Here is a 24,486-nt window from a genome sequence, read left to right on the forward strand (position 1 = left end):
TGTGCAGCAACAAAACATCATCCAATCAGAGAGTCACAAATAGAAAATCCTCTTTCTGTCATTGCCATTGTCTCTATTTTATGTTTCTAAATTACAGTTGGGATAATCAAATAAGTTAAGCTCATTAGGGGGGTGAAAAAAAAACAAACAAACCGGAAAAACTAAGAATGCCGCGACAGGGAGAGCAAGCAACTATTTATCACTTTCATCGTGGCTCTGCCTTCCTCTCCGCCTCATCTCTCCATTTCATTTCTCTCTGCTTCCCCCTTGTTATGAGGCAATCATGTGGATCTTTATGAAATCTGATCTCTATCAGAGAAAAAAAAAAAAGCGCTCTGCACACAACGCCTCTCTGTCCTCCTTTGCGTCTCTTCTCTCTTACAATTGTCTTTTTTTTTTTTTTTTTTTAACTTCGCCATTGATATTTTTTGACCATTTACATTTCTCGCATGGCTCCTGACTTTGAAGCTTCATCTGCATCTCTTTGGTACGCGATAGCTCTTATTCAGATTGCATCCCAGAAAGTCATGTTTGATCATTGTCTATTCCGTTACTGTATTTTTTTACTTTAAGACGCACTTAAAATCTATTAATTTTCGCACAAATCAACAGTGCGCCTTTAATCAGCGCCTTACGTATGGATGACGAATATAAAAAACGTTCCTTAATTCTACTTTATGCACAGAGCACAGTCTATAAAGATGTACAATTCGATAGCAATCCTTTGGCTTTGTGGATCTGGGAAAATAAATTCAATTACTGTAGACAATGACATCTACTGTAAGTCCAGTAAATCCTTTTGATATATACCCTTTTTTTTCGGGAGCCCATTTTGTTTTTCTGTCTTTTAGCTTATCTGAGAGTGTCTCTCTCCTCTCTTACAATAAGAACTAAAAATTATATAAATGTTTCCTTAAACAATAATTTGAAAAGAAAACCTTGCTATTTTTTTCTAAAGCTGCTGCACTTGTGCAGAGGAGGCGTGTCTATATTTTAAAGAGTGCCCTTAGACATGGTTTATATTAACGGTACGGTATTAATTAAAACATGACCTGAAAAACTTCAAACACTTATATCATAGTTTTATATTTTTAATTGTGTGCAATTACAAGTACAGATGTTATTCATGTTATCGCCTCACTCAAAGAAGCTTGTTGATTAACCAACTGAAAGAGACTCAAACCCAAAGAAGTTTAGAGATCGCAATGCAATCAGAATACTTGTGATTCAACAGCGCAATAATCCCTCCCAAATTGGGCCAAAACACATTACTATTCTTCCTGACGCTTCTTCACACCCTGCCTGCGTTAATCTCGATTTTGCTGCTTAATTAAACAGTCTTGACTCATGTGTGAAAATGGGTGTGGCGATTATACAATGTGTGTATTACTGAAATGACTCTAAGGTATGTTGAGGTACTGAAGGGGCAGCAGGGGCTCAAGGTTTTACTCAGCATACTGGAGAGAAGCACCAGTGTTTGTTTATGAGATTAATTTTATTCTATATGCACACCTGTGCAATATGGCGCAATGCCTATTTCTGAAAATGAAGGGGGGGGGGGAAACCCTGCTGGCTCGGTTTACTCAATTCCCCTTGGCTCAATTCAGCATGAGGGCATACATAACTAACTTTTAGATATGAATGCATTTGCGATTCAAAAAGAAATTCTATAAGGGTATAAAAGAGGGACATTTTCAATCAATCAACAACGTTGACAATTCACTGTGTCAAATTGTAATATGGATGCTAGATCATTGTCAAAAAATGTCACTAAATGTGAACTCGGTAAAAAAATGGTCAAAATATATGCATTCACAACTAAAACATCCAACTTGATTGGAGCACAAAGAATCTTAAAATGCAACGAGTTAGGGGATAATAATTAAACCAGATAAACTTTCTGGCAGTTCTCCTTGCAACATATTTCAGTATATGCAAAATTCAGAGTGTCGAGTCTCAAATGGATTCTTGACCCAGTTCACACTGTTTGTCCACTTGAAGCTGCAGCTTGACATTATAGGCAAATGTGCTTAACACTGACATTTACAACATTGCGATGGATAATATGGACGGCTGGTCATGAATTAGGAACATATTCACTTGGAAGTTTCCTTCCTCACTTGTCATGAAATGATTCTCAGTAAATTAAGAGAGGCAAGCCAAAAACATTCGGGACAAATAATCAAACTTCGAATGATCTTTCAGTTTTAAGTGCTGCTTGAACTACCCACAGAAAGAAGAAGAAAAACAGCTCCAGACACAATTCATTAGATGTGAAACTTAATATTACTGCACACATATTTATCTGTATTCCATATTTCTCAAGACAGGCTGGTTCTCTCGTGGACGGGAGACGCGTGAACTTCAACATTTTAATGAATTTGAGGAAATTAGGTGCCCAACTGCCCTGAGGCACAATAGACTTAATTAATTAGCATTTCTGAAATGCTTCCTGTGGCTTCATCAAAATAACCAACTCCTACAAAGAGTACTTTCCTCCATATTCTTAATGCTACTATCCTATTTACGTGCAGCACTGCCATTCTCAGTCAGTAGACTTGAATGGCTCCCTTCGTAAAAACCACTGCCACCTATTGCCATAGGCAACATTTCCAGTAGAAATACCGCATATCAGCCCTTAACGTGAGTATGCCAACGCTGCAGTCGTATTGGCGGTAGCAAAGTGGCGAACATGCCTCGTGAAGATGCCTCGTTCACTTGCTCCTTCAAGATGAGTCATTTGATTAATAGTCAACCATTGCTTTTGGGTGTATTAAGTCATTTTAACTCCATTTTACAAATATAATTTGCCAATTTTTTGTCTAATATGATGGCTACACCCAATATGGCGGAAACACTGACATATCGCTCGAAACGGGCCAAAAAGATAATCGATCTTCATTTTAGATCTGCAAAGGGATTGAAGCTCCCGTGGTTTATTGTAAACGAAACAGTTCGAATAGCTCTTTGAGTCGCTGACCAAAATGTCCTCCCTTACTTGCCATACTGTGATTGTGCCTGGCACAGTAATCAATAATGTAGAAAAGCGTAATATCACTTATTGGCCGCAAACTGCGATTGCTCGTCATCAAAATGAATGTTGATATCTCAACAATGCTCACTTCATCCTCTGAAAATATTAGAACGATCGCCCTAATGTTTCCCATTTTATGGAGAGTAAGCATTCCTCTCAATGAAGGCAATCACTACAGAAACTTACAACTCTTAGCGAGGAAAATGCTTCACCCATAAAATCTAGATGTTTTTTTTCAATGAATGTAAAATAAAGTTTATTTCCTTTCGAACATACATTATTGATGAAGGTCATTATACGAAAACAAACTGCGGAAGTGCAGATAAAGTCAAAGTGCATTTTATTAGCTGCACCAAGTTTGCTTGGGTTGTCCGTGTAGTCAATCCACGATGTGGCCGCCTACTTGATTATTTTAGTCATATAGGGGAATCATGCAGATAATACATAGAGCTCTTCTGCAGTCTTTTGTGTGAGAGCATTTGTTCAAACAGTTCTACAGCTCGTGGGATTGTTGGTTAAGAGAAAGACTACAAAAGAAGGCAGTTCCAAGACAACCTTCAAACAGACGCTTTAAAAAGTCATGACTGCATGACTTGTTCAAAGTATGTTTTCGGAATTTTTTTACAGAAAGCATGGGAGCCACTGGGAAATAACACCAAACTCCGTAGAGATTTTGGTTTTTAAGGGTGTCCATCAACTACAGAGCTATATGAACATTCAGACGCAACAAGAAAGTCAATGAAGAATTGCGTAGATAGCCACCATTTGCCTTCCACATATTTTTTACTGTGGTTCGCTCTATGTCTTTCCACTGTGGCACCTTAGAACCAAGCCATCATTGCAAGGTAGGAGCTATTAATAGAAAGTGGACCAATTATGAAGCACACGTTCCCCTGTATTATAGTGGGGGAACAAAGTCATTGGGGACCTTCTGCGCTACTTTATCTCTCGGTGCTTTGGTTTTCCATTGTTTTTTTTTCCTGTCTCATTTCTTCTCAGTTTTAGATGATGCTTCTCGTCTGAAATAATGACCAACTCCCTTCCAACCTGAATGCACTAGCTTACTCATTTCTGCGTGTATAGATACAGGTACATGCGTACACTGTAAATATAGGGATGACTCACAGATACATCTTCATGTTATCTACGTAATACGCCGTCATTATCCACAGTTGAGTCAGCAATGACGCTGTCACAAACAGACCTAAAACTGTCGGTACACGGTACTGTTATTTAAATGTCGCTTGATTGTTTCTTAGGAAATCTGTCGCCCCTTGCTTGAGCTGGTCATGTTCACTACGTTGATGGGTTAAAATGAAGAGGACATTTTGTTCCTTAGCATAAAGAAAGCGTGACTAAAGGAGAAAAATGACGGTTCTATTTCTTCCTGATTAATGAGAAGGTTGTTGTCTTTATACGATATTTGACATGTTGATGAATATGAAAGAAACTGCTCGGAAAAGCCGCTGGGACTAACACATCCAAATATGGAATGTCCCTTGGGTACCAGCAATGTAATCGGCAGTGCAATCTTTCAGTAAATTGAAGGGAAATCCTCTTCAGCACAGATTGGGCACATAGCGTCTCTGTAATCTAAAACATGTTGAGTACGTGTCTGTAAATGGCAGCGGAACCTCTGAGAAAACTTATGACCCAATCTGTTACTAGATTCTAATTGAGCCACGTTTTGTTTGGCTCCCAAACAATTTTCCAAAGAAACTAGTGGAAAATATGAAAATTCCATGGCTCCATGGTGAAACTGATGCCATCATAAAAAAAAACTTCAAGAGCAAATGTAGGTAGAACATTTTAAGCACTGTATAACATATCCCTGTGATTGACAGTCCAGATTACACCCCGAGTTTTACTGCTTTGAATGGGAGTCTACTTACGGTACTTCTGCTCTTCTTCGCTTTACACACCTTGTTAAGGTAAATATTTGTTTTGGAATAAATTTTAGAAAGGTCTCGAGAATTATGCTGTTGTCTTGCATGATGTCATTCATTTCAGTGTTTCTAACTGCCAATTGGCTAATTTCTTCGCAAAGATAATCAAATTTCTAATCAGGCGATCTCAGGGGCATTCATCCTCAGGGAATACACTGAGGGCCGATTCACTCAAGGATAGGGTGACTATTGTGTGGTGCTAACCGGTAAAAATGGAGGAAATAGATCATGTCCAATTTACAAAGCATTTGCAGATGGTGAAATGTTTCACGAACTGTCCTGCCAAGCAGAATGTGTCTCGGTGTGTCACTGATATTTGTGCGTATTTAAATGAGGTAACGTGCATATATCTTAGGGAAAAATTGCCCACCTCTGTGCAAATGAGCCTCCTTGATAAACATCAGCACTGATAGTCACACGCATTTTGAGTGAGGTAAATAACGTCTATTCAAAGTTAGTGTCAAATTGGCAATCCTTTGTGGAAGGCTGTTCAAGGCAGCGGAGAACACACTGTCATGCCCCTCCTAAAACGTAGATCACGCACCGTGCATATGGCCCCAACCGCCATGGGGGGGGGCCCATTTTGCACGAGGGGACGCATTGCAATCTACGATATCTGACCAATGTGACGGGAAGCTCTGACATGTACAAGACATGTCGTATTAATTACGTACACAAAACAATTGTAAGCAGCATTCAAATGTTATTGACTCATGGGCATTCCCCAGATACTTTGGCCTCCTTCCACTTTGCAAAAATAAATGGTTGTTCAACTGAAGAATCTAAAGTGTCCAAAGGTGTCAATGTGAGAGCGGTTGTTTGTCAAAATGTGCTTTGCAATTGACTGCCCAGCTTCTTGGCCAAATCGGCCGTGACAGGCTCCAGTGATGAAATGAGGACGAGGGTTGAAGAAAATAGATGGATGGATATTCATTTCAGTTCGACTTTCAAATGAATCCAATCTACAGTATCTGTTTCAACGTATTTTCTTCTTTAGAACTGATCAGTGAGAATAATCAGTTTCATTGACAAACGATAAGGCTACTAAGATATGTTTCTGTGAGGGAAAAGTCAAATCCATTCTAAGTAGGTTAGGGTGTAAATCTTCAGATCTCCAGAGGCAGGCTGCTTTCACTCTGTGTTGCTCTCTCAGCATCTGACAAGCTCACCAAGGCTGAGCCATAACATCCACCTCCGCGGTCCTCTATGCTGCCACGTTCTCCTCCTCTGCCTGCCATGAGCTATTCTTTACTGTCTCTCTCGGCCGTGCTCCACACATTTCTGTCCAACTAACGCATACCGCCAACGCCTACACTTACTCGTACAACAAGAGCACACAGAGCGCGATCAACCTCCACCAAGGCCTCGACATTTGTCACCTGCAAAATCAATGCGTGAACAACAATGCCGGCTTCAGACCTTGCATACACAAAGCCAAGTTAAAACCAGGTAATATGTGGGTGCAGTTACTAGCAGGGATTAGGTCGTTTGTATGACATCATTCATGAGTTGATTTATACCTGAATCTATAATTTAACATAATCCTTTTAATCAACCAGAGATTGGTTAACAATAATTAATAGGGTTATTTAAACTCGACCAGATGATCCAGAAAAAGGTCCAGATTTCTTTTGGCAATGTTTGAAGTGAACAGCTGATTGGCTAGTAATAGCTTACTTAAGTCTAAGTAAGCGCCGAACTAAAGACAAAGAGCTTTTTGTGTCATAATAATGCATTTAAAAAAAAATCAAAGACTCGGTTTATCAATGAGTCAAAACCAATAGAGTCGCTATGAGGAAAGTAGTAATTAGTGGTCGCAAAGCAGCAACATGCACACTAGCATCCTCGCACTCGTGGTGCAATTTTCAAATTTCATTTCTAGATTGTATATTTGACGTATATTTTGGGAATATTTTGTAATCCACAAATGGGTGCGAATAAGTAGGGATGGGCAATTTACCCTCTTTTGTTGGTCCGTCCTTCGTCCGTGACCTGGGCAACCTTCCATCATCGTCCCTCTATACTTATACGTACAATACGTTAATATTAGTTATCAGTCCCCGTCCGTCCTCACCATTTAAAAAACGCATCAGTCCTTGCATTTCACCAATCGGCCCCCACCTTCCCCAAACCCCAAAAACAAAAACAAAACAAAAAACACACCTGCATAAAAGCCACAATTGCAATGACCCCCAAAAACAGATTTATACGTACATTAGCCGTTTCGGACTATTAGTCGCAGATCTCCATGCATATTAGTCATTACAATCGCATACTGTAAATCTACAGTTCAAAAACGCAACATTTCACACCTCACATCAAGTATTTATTCAACCTGCAGCTGCTCAAGAAGCCTTCAGGTCACCTTAAGTGACGGCGCATCTTGGCTGTAATTTTCAGCATGACTCACTGGAGATGATGGGAAACTTAGAGACAGATGACACAGCCAAACTTGACTCAGAGTCACAGTGAAGCGTGGCCTAATTCAAATTAGGCAAGTGATTTATTTTCGGATGAAGGCAGAAGTCTTTCTCCTCTACCTGTTGACAAAAATGACGCTTCAGATGCATTTCAATGATGGTGAGCTGCTTGGGAGCTCTTCAGTTTATTTGGTCAAAGCTCAGGACATCATTTGGATGCTCATTAGTGTCACTCAAGAAGGATATTGGGAGTGTTTCAGAGTGTTTTATACAGTACACTATTTTTTACATTGTCACATCAACATGTCAAGACCAGACATATGAGCCCATATTATTTGGCATGCCCAGTCAGACGAGACAAATGAAGATGAGCCATGCTTCATAAGATAGTTTACTGTATGCACACTAGACGGTATGCTACTGTATATGTTCAATCAATCAGTGGTCAGGCAAGAGCCTTTAGTGCCAACTTAATCTTAATCCTCTTGACATTTTGGATAATACTTGGCTTCTGAATGGGGAAGAAAACATGCCACATCTTGTATAAAAGTCTTTCCCAGAAGAGCAGAAGCTCCCCATGTTCTTCAATTTTCTCTTATCCAAGTTTAATGGCCACAATCATGTCTTTTAAAGGAACATGAATGATGTCATTTTTCACATTGCTGACGCAAAGTGCCTCTTCCACCATCTGCTATGAGTGAAGGGTTTTGACACAGCTTGGAAGGGAACGAGCCAACGTCTTGAAAAATTAAAGCATGTCTGCACTAACCCCGTATGACGCATAGGACATTGCTAAGAGTATAAAAGATGACTCATTTACAGTATATACAGTCACCAGAGATGGTACAGCAGATTTTGTGGAGGGGCGACTGAGAAGGAGACGTTCAATAAACAGGATGAACTAAATAAGGACGGAAGTGGGTTTTCTTCTGTACCTGTGATCGCACCTATCTGGGTCAAGAATTCAAATATGTGTGTATAGATATTATGTATATTTTCACTCGGAACTAAATGAAATCTTGTGATACTGTTGCGTGTACTGGCCCTTTAACTGAGAGTTCAACTGAGAGAGAGAGAGAGAGAGAGAGTGCAAATGATTGTGAGAGAGTTACTTAAACTCAAAGTCAGCAATAACACAGAAGCAAAACACGCGGCTAGCTGTATGAAGAAGCAATTGAGAGCCAAAATAAGCATCTTAAGTTGCCTTTAATTCGAGCAAAGGGATATAAGGTAAAAAATACAGCTATCTCTACAGTGTGACACTGTGAATTTGCCTTGTGTGATAAGAGTCTGAGAAGGGTTCCTGTTCGCTCTGTAACAATAGCAGTGTTCGGCATCGTTTGCATCTACCTGTGTTCATAATATAGATTATATCCCATTTAATAACATGGAGAACCGCGACTATTAGTCCGAAGTGGCTAATTTATGCACAAATCTGTTTTTATGCTTTTGTGGCTTTTAATCAGGTGTGTTTTGTCGTCCGGACACTACGGAAAGCTGATATGAATCAGAAATCAGTCAGCTAAAGGGCTTGACTGTTAATGAATTATAAAACCTCTGCCAATAGTCTCTCATGATGCACGGATGCTTTTTTTGGCTGTGCTGGCAAATCATTTCACCGCCTGCATAGACATACATAGAATATGAGTATTTCTTACCTCAGTTAGATGAGGGTTAGGGTTGAAGCCACACTGGTTGCACACCATGGAGCGGCACAGTGTGCAGGTGTTGAAGCTTGGCCTGTCATCACCATTGCCAGTCAGGTCGGCTGTTTTACAGACGGGGCACAGCTTGCTGCTGGGCATGGGCGCTATTTGAGGCACAGAATAAGGAGAGGTAGGGACGCTGCCTCGGTCCGGGGATACCGAAGGGGACCTCCCAGTCCGGCTGCTACCCACGTCCACATGCAGGTTCTTCCTGGACACGTGACCGTGGCCCTGCTCCCCATAGGGTGGGGCAGACTGTGGGGTGTCATGGGAGGCCAGCCTGTCCCCTGTCCCTTGACTGCTGTGGACTCCTGGTTTAGGTCCCGGGTCTGATGCAGGTGCCCTGAAAGAGAACATGAGCAGATCAGAGTGGAATTTGAGACTTAAAAAAAAACGGACCAATCCATGCATTTCAATACCTCGTTAGAGTTCCACGTGAGCTGGGGGCTATCCCAGTTAAATTTGGGCAAGGGGCGTCCAATACCAGTCAATCACATGACTTAAAAAGTCACTGTCAATTATTACCACTGTAACCATTTCAAACGATGAGGGAAAATTGTGTGCGCAAGATAGAGTAATCGGTGGAATTGTTGTTGCATTTCGGATAATTATTTTTGACAAATTGCTTCTACACTACTATTCCATTTTAAAATGCACAGCACATAAATTGATGCTCACACAAGCTGCATTTATTGAGTACACTTCCAATCAGCACTTGTTTATGACAATGAACCTGCTTATTTTGACAGTAATTTGTGAAAAGAAGTATCTAGAATGAGCTCACTAGTCTTTATTGATGATATAACTCACGATGGTCACAGCAGAATGGATTTTGAAGTCTACAAAACGATTTCATCTGACAATTTACAGAAAATGCATCCAAAATAATCGGGAGAAGCTTCCTAATGCGACAAAATAATGCCCCAAAATACACTGCCAACACCATATAGGACTTCATCAAGGGCGAAAATGTAGAAGGTCTTAAACTAGCCAAGTCAATCACTAGACCTTAACCCTACAGAGCATGCATTTTACATCCTGAAGAGTAGATTGGATGGACAAAGCCCCAGAAACAAACATGATCTGAAAGAGGCCTGGAAAAGCATTTCAAATGAAGAATTCATCAGTTTGGTGAAGTCAATGAGCCGCATCAAGAAAGGGTTATGCCACCAACTATTAAATGTTATTCACATTAGGATTGTGTAATGCTTTTTGTTCCAATACTTTTGATCACTTTAACAGTGGGTGGCTTCAAACAATAGCTGCTCTGTCCTTAGTTGTTTAACACATACAGATGTAAATACCATGACATAAAAGCTGGAATTCAGAACTTTGGGGTGATATTCATCTTTTGATCGGAATCCCAAAGATTTTGAGTACAAAAAAAACTAAGAAATCGATCTTGCTGTTTCATACATTAGTAGCTTTTGCCATAATGTAGTACGCAGCCAGGCCAGAGAGCTTTTCTATGCCACAATGAGTTTTCAACATTTTTTACTGCCTCTGTAGGTTTAGTATATCTTGGACTCGCTTGAACTCTTTGAACCTGTCTGGCCACAGAAGCGCGACAAAGGTAACATAAAAGACAACAGTGACGCACTGTAAATGTTTGTTGACTTTCTCAGTCTGGCCTTCAGGCATTAGTGGAATTCTCAAGCAAGTATGGTGGAATTTGCTTGTCATAACAACTTATATATGATATTGTCATGGCCGTCATCTTCAAAGACATTCTCAGCATCAGTTCAGCCTGCGTGGTCAGAGTAGAGTGGAGATAAAGTCAGGAATAAAGGAATTAAAATGGAGCGTGTTAGCCACTGTGAGTCACTGTCACTGACTTGGGCCGCTGCACAACTGGAACTCTTTACAAACCATCACTGCTCTGTTACATTTCAAACTGACAGGGTGACCACCACTCTTGTCGCTGCTCTGAGCTAAACTGAGCTGCAGAAAAAAAAAAGGCTCAATCTCGTGACCGGTCAAATATTGTGAGGGGAAAATAACATTGACATTTTGACTGTTCACAGGATTTGTGTTTTTCATTACTGATGGGTACGATAATTACTCCTGATGAAGTTTTGTGTTTTGAGGGCTACGGTCAGGGCAGAGAATGTCCAAAATGTTTATACCGATTGGACGATAATCCAGGTTCTTTATTACTAGGACCACTTATAATAGGCCAAGATCAGTACCCTTGTGGTATATCCTTCCGCCTGTTACATGCACGTAAAGTGATGCCCCCAACTTTAATGTCTTTTCCTGCAGGAGGTTGGAAATCAAAGTGGATTGTAAAAGCACTTGACCAGTAAAAATGAAAGAAGGTATAAATGGAAGGAAGCTCTGAAAAGATTTCTTCCATCCATCAGCAAATGGGAATCCACAGAGGAAAACATTCCATTTTATGTCTATAGTTTTATGTGTATGGTTTGACAAATTGCTTCATCACAAAGTGCTTACTGAGAGGTTTGTAAAATGCCACTCTTGTAATGGGAGCCGTTAATGAAATGTTCTATTGTCTGGAAGCCGAAAGACACAGTCTCACCAAGGTTTTTGTATATGTCACACAACATTGTACCTGTTCGTTCAGTGTGCAAGAACAATGAGGACCACATTAACAAGTTGCTTTGTAAAATGGTAAAGGCCAAGCCAACAACCCACGGCGACTGAAATAGTCACCTGAACCACTCGAAAGCCTCAAAAGAGTTTAATGAAAGACTAATGCATTTTTCTGGTTGAATGCATTAGAATTAGTCTAACAATATGAAATTGACAACTTCACGCCCACTTATGTTATGACTTGTCGTTTGTGCTAAGAAAATTTTAAAAGGATTAAAAATATTTAAAAAAAGCAGTAATTATAGGTCGCCATTAGATGGACATTACACTGGGCTCTTCATGGTTGAGACTATTAGAGGAGCTCAGCTCTTAATCAGAGGAAATCAGTCGATTTTTACAACAAAAAAGTTACAAATAAAATCCTTCAAATATTTTTTTTTTGTTTTAAAGCACAACATATTTGAAGATGATCTTATTATGGTGTGTAAGAATACTGCAGATTATTTGAATACAATTAAACTGTTTTCGGGTTGAGTCGTACAATGAAAACTCACCTGAGGCAAAGACTGATCAATGACAGGTGTAGGAATCCTCCAACTTAAATTTTACACCAGGGCAAGTTTCAAACCATACATTCAACATTATACATATTTTTCACATTATACAAAGCTCTTATTTACTGTAAAAACTCAGCACAACACTTGAGTGAGCTCCTCGCCTGGACAATACTTATTTGGAAGTTTTTTAGCTCATACCGCTATCGTGCTAGCTTGCTAAGTTAAAGAGAGCAATTCTACGTAGCAGTGAATGCTTCACATCTGCTTTCGGCACCACAATCCAAATCCAATGAGCTCTTAATTGTGACTAGAACGAACTGCATAGTGCTATAATCAAAATCAGCATGACCGCTAACAGAGTGGCGGGAATAATTAGAAGCCAGAGTGATGCACCACCACTCAGTGCATCTTGGGATTTGTAGTATAAGCGGTGGATGTGTTGCCAACCGACTTGCCAGTTCTGATAGACGAGAGGAAATAAAAATGAAAGTCATTATAAATACAGCGCTTTTTAAATGAGTGTTGATGTGAAATCCATTCGCTATGGAAATTCTTCTGACACAAGTTACATAAAGAATGTGGTACTTACACAACTTAACATTGAACAACACCAATTTGAAATACATTTCTGGCGAATCATTGGGACCATTTTTAATTACTCCATGTGACATCATGTTGTTGTTTTTCATTGTGAATGCACTGGCATCGCTAAGATGATTGGGAGCATGCTGCCGTGCCTGCTCACACAATTTCAGCACTGTTTAGTCAAAATAGTTACATTTGGCAGTGGACAGTTGGGCAAAACTCAGCTCTGGCAACAGCACAGTTTCTGTAACTATATGAGCTGAACCATCTGCAAGCTAAATTTACCAAACACATTTGGAAGGATGTGTTTTAAGCACAAAATAGTTCTTTGAAATAAAAGCATGTTTTGAAGGGATTACATAATATTCTGGAGCTCATTGCCATACATCTATTCTCTGTCCCCATATTGTCATGAATAATCACTGCTTTTGCATTATTTCTTTGAGTTGTGACTACCATTTGGCTTGAGGACAGTGCTTTCATTGCGCGACTTTAATTAAATATGAGGCCTCACAGTTTGAACATTGTGTCTTGGAATATGACCACATTTCTAAGTGTTGCTCTTGAACTATAAAGTTGTTTTTAATTTGTAACTAAAAATATCAAAAAGCATATGTTGACTTTGGTCACTGAAGTAGTTTATGGTACTTTTAATAAGTACTCTTGCACATATACTGCTAATACTGTGCCAACAGGAGAGTAGCAAATGAAAAAAAAAAGATTTCTAATACAGAAAAACTAGTTGCCGACTGTTGGCCACTCATAAAAAGTAATTGCGGAAACCAGCATACTGTGGCCTAGCACGCTACAATTCAGTCGCGTTCAGCCGTGTCACCCAATGCGCGCCAGACCTTGAACCTGCCTTTTTCCAAACCAAGACATTTGCGCTGAGCTCCAAACATCATTAAAGGTTTCTGCCTTTCTCTGCACCTTCAAATTGTGTTACAACAGCTCACTTAGAGCAATAACACCAATCATGCCATTAATAGCTATGAAAGACCAAGGGGCTTCCAAGCATCTCGGTGGATGAGATGCAAGTGTATTGTTGCAGTCTTGTTGATGTGTGTTAGGTAATATCAGATTTTGTAAGCAAGGGTTATCTTTCCTGCACACCCGCCCAAACTAGGATATTATGCACGATTAAACATGAATAATAATGGACATGCTAAGATCTGCTGTGCACACTGTGTATTTCATGAGGTGGTCATAAAACCATTCCTCCTTATTCCGGCGCATTGGTGGTAAACATTTCCCACTGGATGCATAATGATTCTGAGTGTGAGCTGATAGATTAGGCAGCCTTGGCATGTGCTCAACAATGATGCTGTCAGACTTGTACATTTGTCATCTTACACAGCAGTGACACAGATCCAGACGTTGCCTCACCAGGCGAGGTAGAGTTCTCGGAATGACTTTGACGTTTAATGGAAATGATGCAGACATGTGTACGGGAAATGAACCAAATCTTACACTGGCTTTTACTCGCAATTTCTTCACATCGTCGCCGAGATCACTTGCACAAATGTCGCTCGTTCATTCATGATACTAGCGAAGCCCGAGGACAGGCGCCGTGGAAAGGGGCGTACAAATACCCGTATGACCGCCGTACTGTATTTACGTTGTACTGATGTTCAAATCGAAAGAGCCTGTATGCTAACACGTTAGCGATGGCTAATAAGCGTGTTGCGGAAAGAAAAGAAAATAGCGAATTTGATGTCACTATGGCGAGTTGTGTTGACAATGATATTGAAATAAATAATTTAGCACCCATTCAAGTCTATATCTCCACACGCAGTCGCTCGGTGCTACATCAACAGGATACATCTCCGGTCCACGCAAGCCACCCCACGCCGCTCAACCTCCCTCGTATCTGGCCACACTTTTCTAGCTCGATTGGCTACCTGTTAATCCCCGGGCCGGGTCCAGTGCCACTTCCTCCGGCAGGCGCTCCATTGCTCGGCTTGATGAGCTGTCCAGAGTCCGCTGGTGCTGAAATGGAAGCCGGAGCACCCGCAGCAGGAACGGTGCATGGGCCGCCTTGTCCCGCCTGTCCCTCCCCTTCCATGCTCGCCTCGTTCCCCATCGTTTCGGGAAAGGTTCGGAGGGAGGGAAACGATGTCGTAGACGGTTCTTCGGCCGCGGGAAGAACTCGTATAAAAGTCAATGGCGCTCCCCTTCCGCCATCATCGCCTACAATTCAGCATCCCGCACGGAGCACGCGCGCTGGCGGACAGGGCGCGGGGGCGCGCTGACGCAATGGGTGGGAACGTGAGTGCCTAGTACGTGCGCGTTCACGAGACGGGCTTATTTTAGGCCACACGCAAATAGCTCTTGAGCTCTTGGTGGCACATGACCGGACTCCACCGAGACCTTCCCGAGTCAGACTGCCCCCTTACGCACTATTTGTTCTTTCATGCAAACGCTTCAAATCAAAGATGTAAAATTATTTCACGGGACGCATTGTAGTTCTGGTTTCCGTTGTATGACTTTGAAACCACACTGTATTATAAATATATAAATATTGACTCGATGGATAACTAGTTTTCAAATTTGAAGTCAAGTGAACTATTTTGTTCTGCTGTCTTATTTCTAGAAGCGTTTATAATAACGAAAACCATGCATTATAAAGAAGAAAGACAATTAAGAAACATTAAGTAGATGATTATTTGCTTTAATGGGCAACCATAATAATACATGTAAAGGGTGTAAATTTTACACCTGTGATTCAATTGTTACGATATAATATCTGGGACGTGGGGCCGACCATAAAAAAAAAATACTGTTATAATCCATCCATCTCTGCTTACTCTATTTTGTATGAATATTATTATCACAAACAAGTGATGTAACAGTATAACATAGCTCTGGTTAGCACACACACATCTGTTCCACTGAAAACATCACACACGAGTTTAACTTTGCAGCTTTCAGAGAGCCATTATACAATAGAAGATTATTGTGTTTGTGCTCAGATTTGCCGGGGCTAAGTGTGGAAGGGTTAGCAACAGTAGCGTTAGTAAGCAATGAAACAAAAGCCAGTATAAAAACGGGAATTTCAACTCAAACTAAAATGCTGTTACTAATACACAGTAAATTTAGAGTACATTTCTCAAAAAAAGAATATATATGGACGCAGTAAACATAAAAATTTGTGAGTAAAATATTCAGCGCATAATTCTCTGAGTAAATTTTACACTGAATATATTTTACTCCTAAATTTTACTCTGCAACAAAATATAGTCTTTTTAATAGTAAAATGTGCACGCGGAAATTTAATGAGTATGTGTATTAGGAAATAAAAACACATGATATATGATTGTCAGTGATGGGAACTCTACTTTGCAGTCCACACAGAACAAAAGAGTATTTAATGTATTAGTTTCATGTAATAAACCCACAGGAATGGTTCTTAAAAAAATCCTCTAACATGTTACTAACACTGTCAATTTCAACTGTAAACCTACTGAGGATAAGTGCTCTAGAAAACGGATCAATATATGGAATGAATAAAAAGTACAAACCTAAATCAACAGAGTTGAAAAATAATAATCTGGAAAAGAATACACTGTTTGAATTGACTTTATTGCTGTATGAAATGGCAAGCACAATGGCAATAACACTTGAGCTCAGCGAGTTCCTGCTGAGCAGAGTAACATATAAATATGTACAAGGCACACACATACACACATGCAAATTAATTATTACTGCACACCGAGATCTCTTGTAGGTTAAAAAAATAATAACACAGTTTACCTTTTACAGAAGATTGAGCGGGAAAATATGTAGCATTTCATCAAGTTAACCTTAATGATTAAAACTGTCCAAAAGGAATAGCATTTTTAAAAATGGTATGTTTGATGTGTGATATAGCATTTGGTTAGCAGATCTAATTTTATGATAGACAGACACTGAAGAATTCAAAATCTGCGAGGTGGAGGCATGGGTTGGGGGAAATCTGACTATACTGACCAATAGTCTGTAAAAGAAGCATCCAAAAACTGTGTGACCAAAGAGAATTCAAATTCACTCAATACATTTGCTTTGTTTCCGTATTTACAAATTGTAAATGTCAGTATACAATATCACTAAAAAAGGTATGACGTTTATACACACAAGATTTAAAAAAAACTGAGCATACAATTAGGTCAGTTTCAAGAAGAGGACGAAGCTGAGACTAAAACGCCACAATGAACCGGCAACATGATGAAGTTCACGAGCGTGGCGATTTCTGTTTAACCATGATGATTACGACTGATCCTTACAGCAAGAAGTTACTTTACTGATAAGATATGACTGCTTGAAATTACTGGCGCTTGGCCTTGTAAGGTCGGGAGCGTTTCCTGCGATCAGGCTTCCTCTGTTTGTGCAGGCGCCCGATACTCACTCCCTGCCGACGACGCACCGAAATGTTCTGCTCCACCAGGCTGGCGAGCATCCCTGCAGAGATCAAGCAATTTACAATTAAAATATACAGCGGAAGGACTCATGTTGTTTTTCATATGCACAATCTTTGCAAGTGATCATTAGTGCTCTTATTTTTGGAGATGTAAATCTTTGTCAATTTAGTGGCGTAACATTGACATGAGAAGCCCTTTTATTTTGTCCGTACAACAGCTGTAAATGTGTGTTGACTTCAATATTGATCAATTGGCTGTCAAATGTTAAGAAAGGAAGGAACACAAGGATAAAGATAAGACGGCATTGGACATGAAAGAGGACAATTTTTACCTTCTTGGGCCAGCATTGATATAAAGGTGCAAATGAACTCATCATAATTATGGGTCCTCCTCTGATCATCAATCTGCACAAAGGATGACAAACATTTTGATGAGACTCCAGTGCGAACAGCCAGACAAATTACACTCAAGTGGTTGTGAGCATATTTAACCCACTTTGTATTTCTTTCTTTTTTCAACTTCCTCCTTTAGATACACTTCATAATTTGCAATGTCCGCCTCTACGCACTTGAGCAGTGCCAGTAACTCCTGCAATTGACAGAATTGTGTCATATTTATGTTACTCTGCTCTCCACACATGGGAGAAATGGTCATCTTTGGACTTACTTTGGGTGAGTACTTATCCCCTGGGGGCTTTCTGTCTGCAGCAGGCTCAAGAGCATCGAGCTTTTCCTTGCTAGGTTTCACATCTCCATCTTTGTTCTCCTTCTCCTCCTCTTTCTTCACCTCCACTGATTGTCCCTTGTCCTTCTCGTTCGACGTTTCCTTCTCCGCTTGATCTTTGTCCTTTATCTTCTCAGGACTGCAAGGCGGTTTAACAGCATCTGCAGCTAATTCAGCTGTAACCACCCACCCAAAAAAAATAAAGAAAGAACTGTTTAAATACATTCTATGTAACATCATTGAACAATATCACATTGTGCCATAACATGACAGGAAGCAGCAAAGTCCAATGGAAGAGATGCATCATAATTAAGAATTAAGGAAAAGAGACAGACAAGGAAAATATATGCCCGCGAGTATTTTTTTTATGCTGTTTGCATGTGTTGCGTATCCATGTTAAACAGTAATTATTTGAAGGTTTTGAATTACCATAGTGTCTATGATAATTCCTATGACATTAACAAAGAGTGAGAGCCAACTTTTAAAGTGCCTCTGATTAACCAGAAATACAATTTAAGATGTTCTCATAGACTTCTCATGACATTTTTCTTCTTTCATACAGAAGTAATTAGGCTTTGCAGCAACATAGACTGCTATTGGGATCTGTTTAAAGTGCATGACGCTGCCTCCACATTGTTTTACTGTAGATATGTTGGTCTTTTGGTGATGAGCAGCGCCACACATACCTTTTGGAATACTACTTCTTGACTGCGTTACAACAACACATTTTTGTATTTATGTTTAGAGTTTAAATGGGTTTTTGCAAAATTTTGAACCCAAGGTGGAACTTTTTAACCCTAATTCCGAAAGGTATGCTTTAAGGAATCACAGCACTGCAAATCCACAAAAGAACACCATGGTGAAGTTTGGTGGTGGCATAACCAAAAGTGCCACAAACATAAAGTATAAGAGCACATATGAGAGGAGTATTTAAACCACAGTGAGCTCCATGGATACGCACCAGATGGTGGAAGAGAATAGATGACTCCATCCTCCAGTAAGTGTAGCAGGGCCACACTGACAGACGGACCCAGTTCTCTTACAGCACGATTATGTCGGGAGTCTAGTCGAAGCAACTCGTCTTCTCCAAACAGCACGCGTGACAGATGGGATGCTACGGGACTAGACGGACGTGTGGCGGCCTGCGAGCGTGCGGGCGAGCGGAGTGGCGAGTTAAAGGCGCTGCCGATCTCCGAGGCCGTGTCGGTACTCTCGTTGCTGGGTGTCGGTGAGGGCTGCGAAGCAGACGTGATGCAAATGCCGCCAGTGCGCCCTTCGGTGCGCACAGAGAGGGGTGTGTTGAGGGCATCTTTTTTTTGGGCCTCCTTCTTTAGTTTCTCAGCCAAGACGCCGAGGGCGATCTGGCTCTCCATTCCAGTTACGACCCTTCCCGTTCGTGATCGCAGACTTGCCTTCCGTCTAAACCTTGAGAAAAAAAAAAAGAACATTTAATGGGTGAAATCATGCATCACTGGATCACGGAGTGAAAGTGTTCGTTGGTGTGCTCAGGAAGAAGAGGAAGAAGAAATCACCAGGAAACTCACCTTGTTGATGCCCCTGCAGATCCTGTAACTTCTTCCTCATCCTCATATTCATCTTCATCCTCAGAGTATGCTGGTCGTGCAGGTCCCAGCACACGAGAACGTCCAACACCGGCAGCAAGATCCTCCTCTTCCTGACAATCAAAGTATCTTTATTTAGCGAAAAGTATGCAGCAGCTGAAATCATTTACGCATTGACAGATAGCTTTTAAAAAGAACATTTTCTAACATGTCCTGTAGGTGGCAGTATGAGTGAATATTTACAAACGTCAGCTATCATTTTAAAGACAATCTTCCATTCAGATTCTCATTACAACTTCATGAGTCCTTCACCGTTACGTTAAGATTTATTAAAAGGGAGTCTGAGCTTTCTCCCAAACACAACAAAAATTTAAGCGGTGGTGTGCAGGACTGTAGAAAAAAAATATTTTCCATTTTGTTGGTTCTTAACTAAACAAACCATTTGCTGTTCCATACTGGCAAAATGTGAGCGTGCACTAAAAGATTCAAGAGCCTTGTGCCCCCTCACCTGCATCGGTGACTTGGCATAGTTGTGATTGTCGAGGAAGGCAGGCAAGCGTTGAACGATGGGGTTAGTGACTTGCTGCGAGCCTCCTGTGGGTGCTTTTCCTGTAGTCTTAGTGTTTCCTGAAGGAATGGGGGCGGCTTTAGATTTCCCTCCTGACTCATCTACGGAATCTATAAAGGAGACAATATTTTATTAAAGATCCGGCTTTTTGGAATCCACAAAACTATTGGCAAGAATGGAGGAATAGGCACCAGGGGAGGCTAGATCAGCCCCTTGGGATGTTGCTAGCTCCACATCTGCTTCTTTCTTGATTGAATTGGTGCTGCTGTCAAGCGCGGATGAGTCCTGCTGCTTCTTGTCATGGACAAGCTCAGGTTGGGTGAGTCGGATCATCTGCAGACGCAACAAATTAATTCATTTTCTGAAACAAGACATGCTTCTCATAACAAAGACTAGGAGGAGATGGTGTACAATTTACAAGTAGAAATATTCATTAACAGCTCATGAGTCTGACTCAAACAAAAGAACAGCAAGGCACATCTGAACAGTTGTAAAATGGAGGCAGTGGCATAGTGTAGTGATCACACAGCTGGTAGGGCTCATTTCCCACCCTTTAAAAATCACCAATGACGAGCAGTGAGTGTCTTTCACTATCACCATTTGTCAGCTGGGTTAGGCTGTGACCTTGAGTATGAACATAAAATGGCTGCAACCAAGCAAAGGATGGAGGAAAGTTCGGATCTGTCTTCCATGGATCGGAGTTTAATAATGATTCATAAAAAAAATTCTGATGTGCAGCATTTAGTGATCTAGTTTTTTGTGCATGTATTCTTTACGTGTATTGTGTGTCACAGGCCAAGAACGACACAAAAAGGTCAAGTTTCGATTAAAATCTCCATTTTTGAGACATTCTAAATAAACCAATACAATAACATATCATTAATATGATTATTATAATATCATATTATGTTTAACAATATTATATTGATCACATTTATAATGTATATTGTTCATTAATATATAAATTTCTCAGAGTAGACTATGCCTGGGTTTTTTTCCATGCCCCACTTAAATTATTTTGGGACTTTGAAGCTGCATTAACATGTACGTTGTGGACTTGAAGATGTTCTTTGAAGCACATTAACGAAATGCTCCCATACTGCTGACATAAATGAGCTTTGGGGGGGGGGGTCTAGTGGGTTCTCAGTTTCAGGGTTATTGGTTGTGTTAGTTGCTTGTATGCTTCTTCCTCTCCCCTCTTAGTTGAACAGAACTCGCATTAATGGTCGCCACAGTTGTGCCGTTTTGATACGGTATCGTTTAGAGCCTTAGCTGGGTCACAAATGACTACTTTCTACCTTCTGTAGACCTTCCAGAATAGTTTGTCGATTCTTCTTTAAAACCTCCAGTTTGGACTCGTACTTCATCCTACGATCCGGCACCACTGCCATCAAGTTGAAGCGGATGTCGTGATAGGGCTCACTGAGAACAAAAGGAGCACAAGCTGACAGTGAAGCGAGAGAGACGCTATTCGGAAAGACTGGCACAATACACACCCAGCTGTAGCCAGACCAATCCTCTCCATGATGACCCGCCGAGCTTTATCCGTCCATTCCTCCTCTTCTCCCCATGGTCCTAAAATAGTTCAGCAAACAACATGACACATCTTTATTGACGACGCAAATCAGTGCGTAAACATGTACTGAAACATCCAATCTTACCGTGGTCAATAGGGTAAGCCTTGAGGCCATCAAGCTCAAAGAGGCGATCTTTGATTGGAACATAGCTCACAAAGTGAAAGGCTTCCATAGTCCGCACTGCACTAATCCCATTCTGTTTCTCCGGCAGGTGCCGAGGCTCCGGTCTCCATAGAAACAGAGAAGTATAGCGATCTCAAGACAAAATGATTCCAACATAGGATGGAATAACTTGCAAAATGTAATGGTACCCTACCTGGCATGGCTGTTATGTGCTCTGGCCAGCTCAGGGGCATTTCCTATGGCATAACCTTTACTCTGCAAAAAAAGATGCCATTGCAGACTTGCATGAGGCCTCTGTGAGAGGATTCACACACATTTGTGTTGCCCATTCTATTCACAAGGTTTTCCCATTATCCTCAGGCCATGACTGAGGATAAATTGTGCTGCTAGGATTTCCCCAAGCCCTTAAATGCGTCACATAGGAAAAGGGAGACTCACAAATGGGCTAGGAGTGAAAAAAATAAAATAAACATATTCTGCTGTGATGCTTTAACCGAGGAGTAGTCCCGAATCATGCCACAGATTTCATGTGGAACATTATTAGCTGTTGTACACGTGAACTCTTTCAATCACATTATATGACACTCTGATAACATAAAATATTCACTGCAAAATTGATTTTTTGTCTTTTTGAATGCTACAGCAAAATCGTCCTTCACTTTTGACAGCTGTGATGCTGGAACAACAATAGTACTTGCAATCTTGAAAAAAATAAAATAAGTGAGGATGTCACATGTGGTAAACATAGCTCTTGCCTTCTAAGGTGTACTCTAAAGAAGGCAGCTTTAAAACAAATCGGATCATTTAGATTCCCCAAATGAACTGGTTTTACAGCTTCATAAAAGAAATTATTAATTTTGTTTTTTTCTCAGTTTCCATCATAAAATTCTTACCTCTGGACTGAAGCCTTTTGTGAAAGCTTTCATGCGACTCAGGGTGGTGCCAAGCTCGACACCACTGCAATTCAGAAGCACACTCAGCAAGGCATGAGTGGCACACGAATTTGGTATGAGCTGAAGGGGAAAATTACAGGAAGTAACCATTTAAATGTTATTTCACTAATGTCATCATGAATTCTGTTTTGATAGCTCCATGATCCATTACCTGATGTGCAAAGAACATATCATTAACTATCTCCTCATCGATGACAGAGGTTTCATCCACCAAAGTATTAACTTTCCTCCTGGATCGACGCTCCTCAATCCACTTAAACAAAAAGATGAAGCCATAGACTGGGCTGGAAAAGAAAATTAAGCATTCAAAAAATGTTTCATCTTACAGAATATTAGGTATGGATAGACAGAAGGTAAACAAGTCAGGTTCCAGGACTGGTGTCAGAAAAGATATATTTCAAGCCCAAACAACAACCTATGACTTTTCTCCTGAAATGTGGGCCAGATGATTAACCAGCAAGTCTATGAACAGATTCTGCAGCATTTGCTTGCGCGAGTGCGTTGAGAAGAGCCTACAGTAGTGGCAGGACAACTTGTGGCTGCCTCAACATGGCAAAGTGCCTTCTCACAATGCTCTGGGCATCCAACGGTTCCTGGCCGGGCAGAAAAATCACAGTGCACGACTTGGCTCTGTGATGCATAGCCTCTTGTCCGAGCTCAAGGATGGCATCAAGAGAAACTGTTGATGAAGATGACGACAACATAAAGTTGTCTACGATAACAGCGCAACGGAGGAACCAGCAATAAATCTGTGTATTAAGACTCCAGGGGAATTACTTTGATTAGATATTTTGTGACACCATCCCTGGAACTATTGTGATGCAGGTCATACAATTTTAGCATTGCATGAATGTCCCAGCCGCTGCAAAATTTTCTTATTGATTGTATTGATTAACCCAGATCGGTGACAGAACACCTACCTTTGACACTTGCTTTGAAGGTCATATATTTCCTCGACTTGTACGCCTTTAACACCTGAAGAAAACGTAAAGCATCTCATTAAATCCATTTTCCAGTAAGGAATGAGATTGTTTTGTTGCAGTAATGTCAACATAAAGGTTGTACTACTCACCAAAATCTTCAACCAGCAAAGTGAACAATCCTAACAATGGGAAAATATGCAGTTCCATGACAGAAAGCCAAAAAGATATATATATATATATATATATATATATATATATATATATATATATATATATATATATATATATATATATATAGTGTACTACAGTGGTGATCAAAAGCAAGCTCGATTGCTCCACAAATGCACGTTAACCAAATTGCACACAACAAGCTGTATATGGCTGATACGTAGGCGTCTCCGAACTATCATAAGAATTGAGAAGAGAAGCTTGAACGATTTTTTAACCTAGCGTCGTAACGTTACGGTGAATCTATTGAAATAACTCACCTGGGTCGCTCTCGAGCTCCAGCCACCCTTTGTTCATGTTTGCGTTTGCGCTCCGTGCACAGTACCATTTAAGCGGTTTTATTGTCCACGTCCATCGTCAAAGAGGTAGTAATCTTGAACGCGCCTATCCATTCACCATACTACTACGAGCTGAAGATAAACACAAAAGACAAGCTTCGGCCGCCTACAAATTGCGTCATCAACAACCGACGAGCTGTCGGACACAAAAACAATTCTATCTTCTTTTTTATTGAATTAGAAGGGACGTAAAAATAATGAATGAAACACCGTTGTCAAAAGTAGAGCTTTATGTTGTTCGTTCGATAAATATGGCGAATGTAAATAATTGAAAACTTCAATTTCATTCCGGG

General features: G+C 40.5%; 2 protein-coding genes across 4 annotated transcripts in view; both read right to left on the reverse strand.

The window, feature by feature from the left end:
- Positions 1-15,006, reverse strand: part of bsnb (bassoon (presynaptic cytomatrix protein) b) — a 59,887-nt gene extending 44,881 nt beyond the window's left edge. For all 3 annotated transcript variants that reach the window (XM_088308364.1, XM_088308363.1, XM_088308362.1), the window contains exons 1-2: positions 14,703-15,006; positions 9,059-9,449 (exon numbers count right to left, since the gene is read on the reverse strand). In XM_088308364.1, the coding sequence (XP_088164490.1) occupies positions 9,059-9,449; positions 14,703-14,884 (573 nt within the window). In that variant the 5' untranslated portion in view covers positions 14,885-15,006. The remainder of the gene's footprint in view (positions 1-9,058; positions 9,450-14,702) is intronic.
- Positions 15,007-16,364: 1,358 nt separating this feature from the next.
- Positions 16,365-24,305, reverse strand: bap1 (BRCA1 associated deubiquitinase 1). The gene is made up of 17 exons (XM_088310028.1): positions 24,116-24,305; positions 23,777-23,806; positions 23,625-23,679; positions 22,856-22,988; positions 22,645-22,764; positions 21,945-22,006; positions 21,713-21,855; positions 21,548-21,626; positions 21,350-21,473; positions 20,243-20,384; positions 19,992-20,161; positions 19,466-19,596; positions 18,883-19,346; positions 17,865-18,097; positions 17,694-17,786; positions 17,530-17,602; positions 16,365-17,238 (listed from the first exon to the last, which is right to left on the reverse strand). Exons 1-17 carry the CDS (start codon positions 24,150-24,152, stop codon positions 17,105-17,107), a joined length of 2,223 nt encoding a protein of 740 aa, XP_088166154.1. The 5' UTR covers positions 24,153-24,305; the 3' UTR covers positions 16,365-17,104.
- Between the last annotated feature and the right edge of the window lie 181 nt (positions 24,306-24,486).

Source organism: Idiotropiscis lumnitzeri, chromosome 11 (assembly GCF_059441095.1).
Source record: "Idiotropiscis lumnitzeri isolate Australia: NSW breed Sydney's pygmy pipehorse chromosome 11, RoL_Ilum_1.0, whole genome shotgun sequence".
In the NCBI taxonomy this organism is placed as follows: Eukaryota; Metazoa; Chordata; class Actinopteri; order Syngnathiformes; family Syngnathidae; genus Idiotropiscis; species Idiotropiscis lumnitzeri.

Coding starts and splice junctions, on each gene's coding strand:
- bap1 (XM_088310028.1), bottom strand. CDS start 24,152: ATGAACAAAGGGTGGCTGGAGCTCGAGAGCGACCCAG. Junction 23,807..24,115: donor GGAGCTCGAGAGCGACCCAG/GTGAGTTATTTC, acceptor TCCCATTGTTAG/GATTGTTCACTTTGCTGGTT. Junction 18,098..18,882: donor CTATTCTCTTCCACCATCTG/GTGCGTATCCAT, acceptor GGGTGGTTACAG/CTGAATTAGCTGCAGATGCT.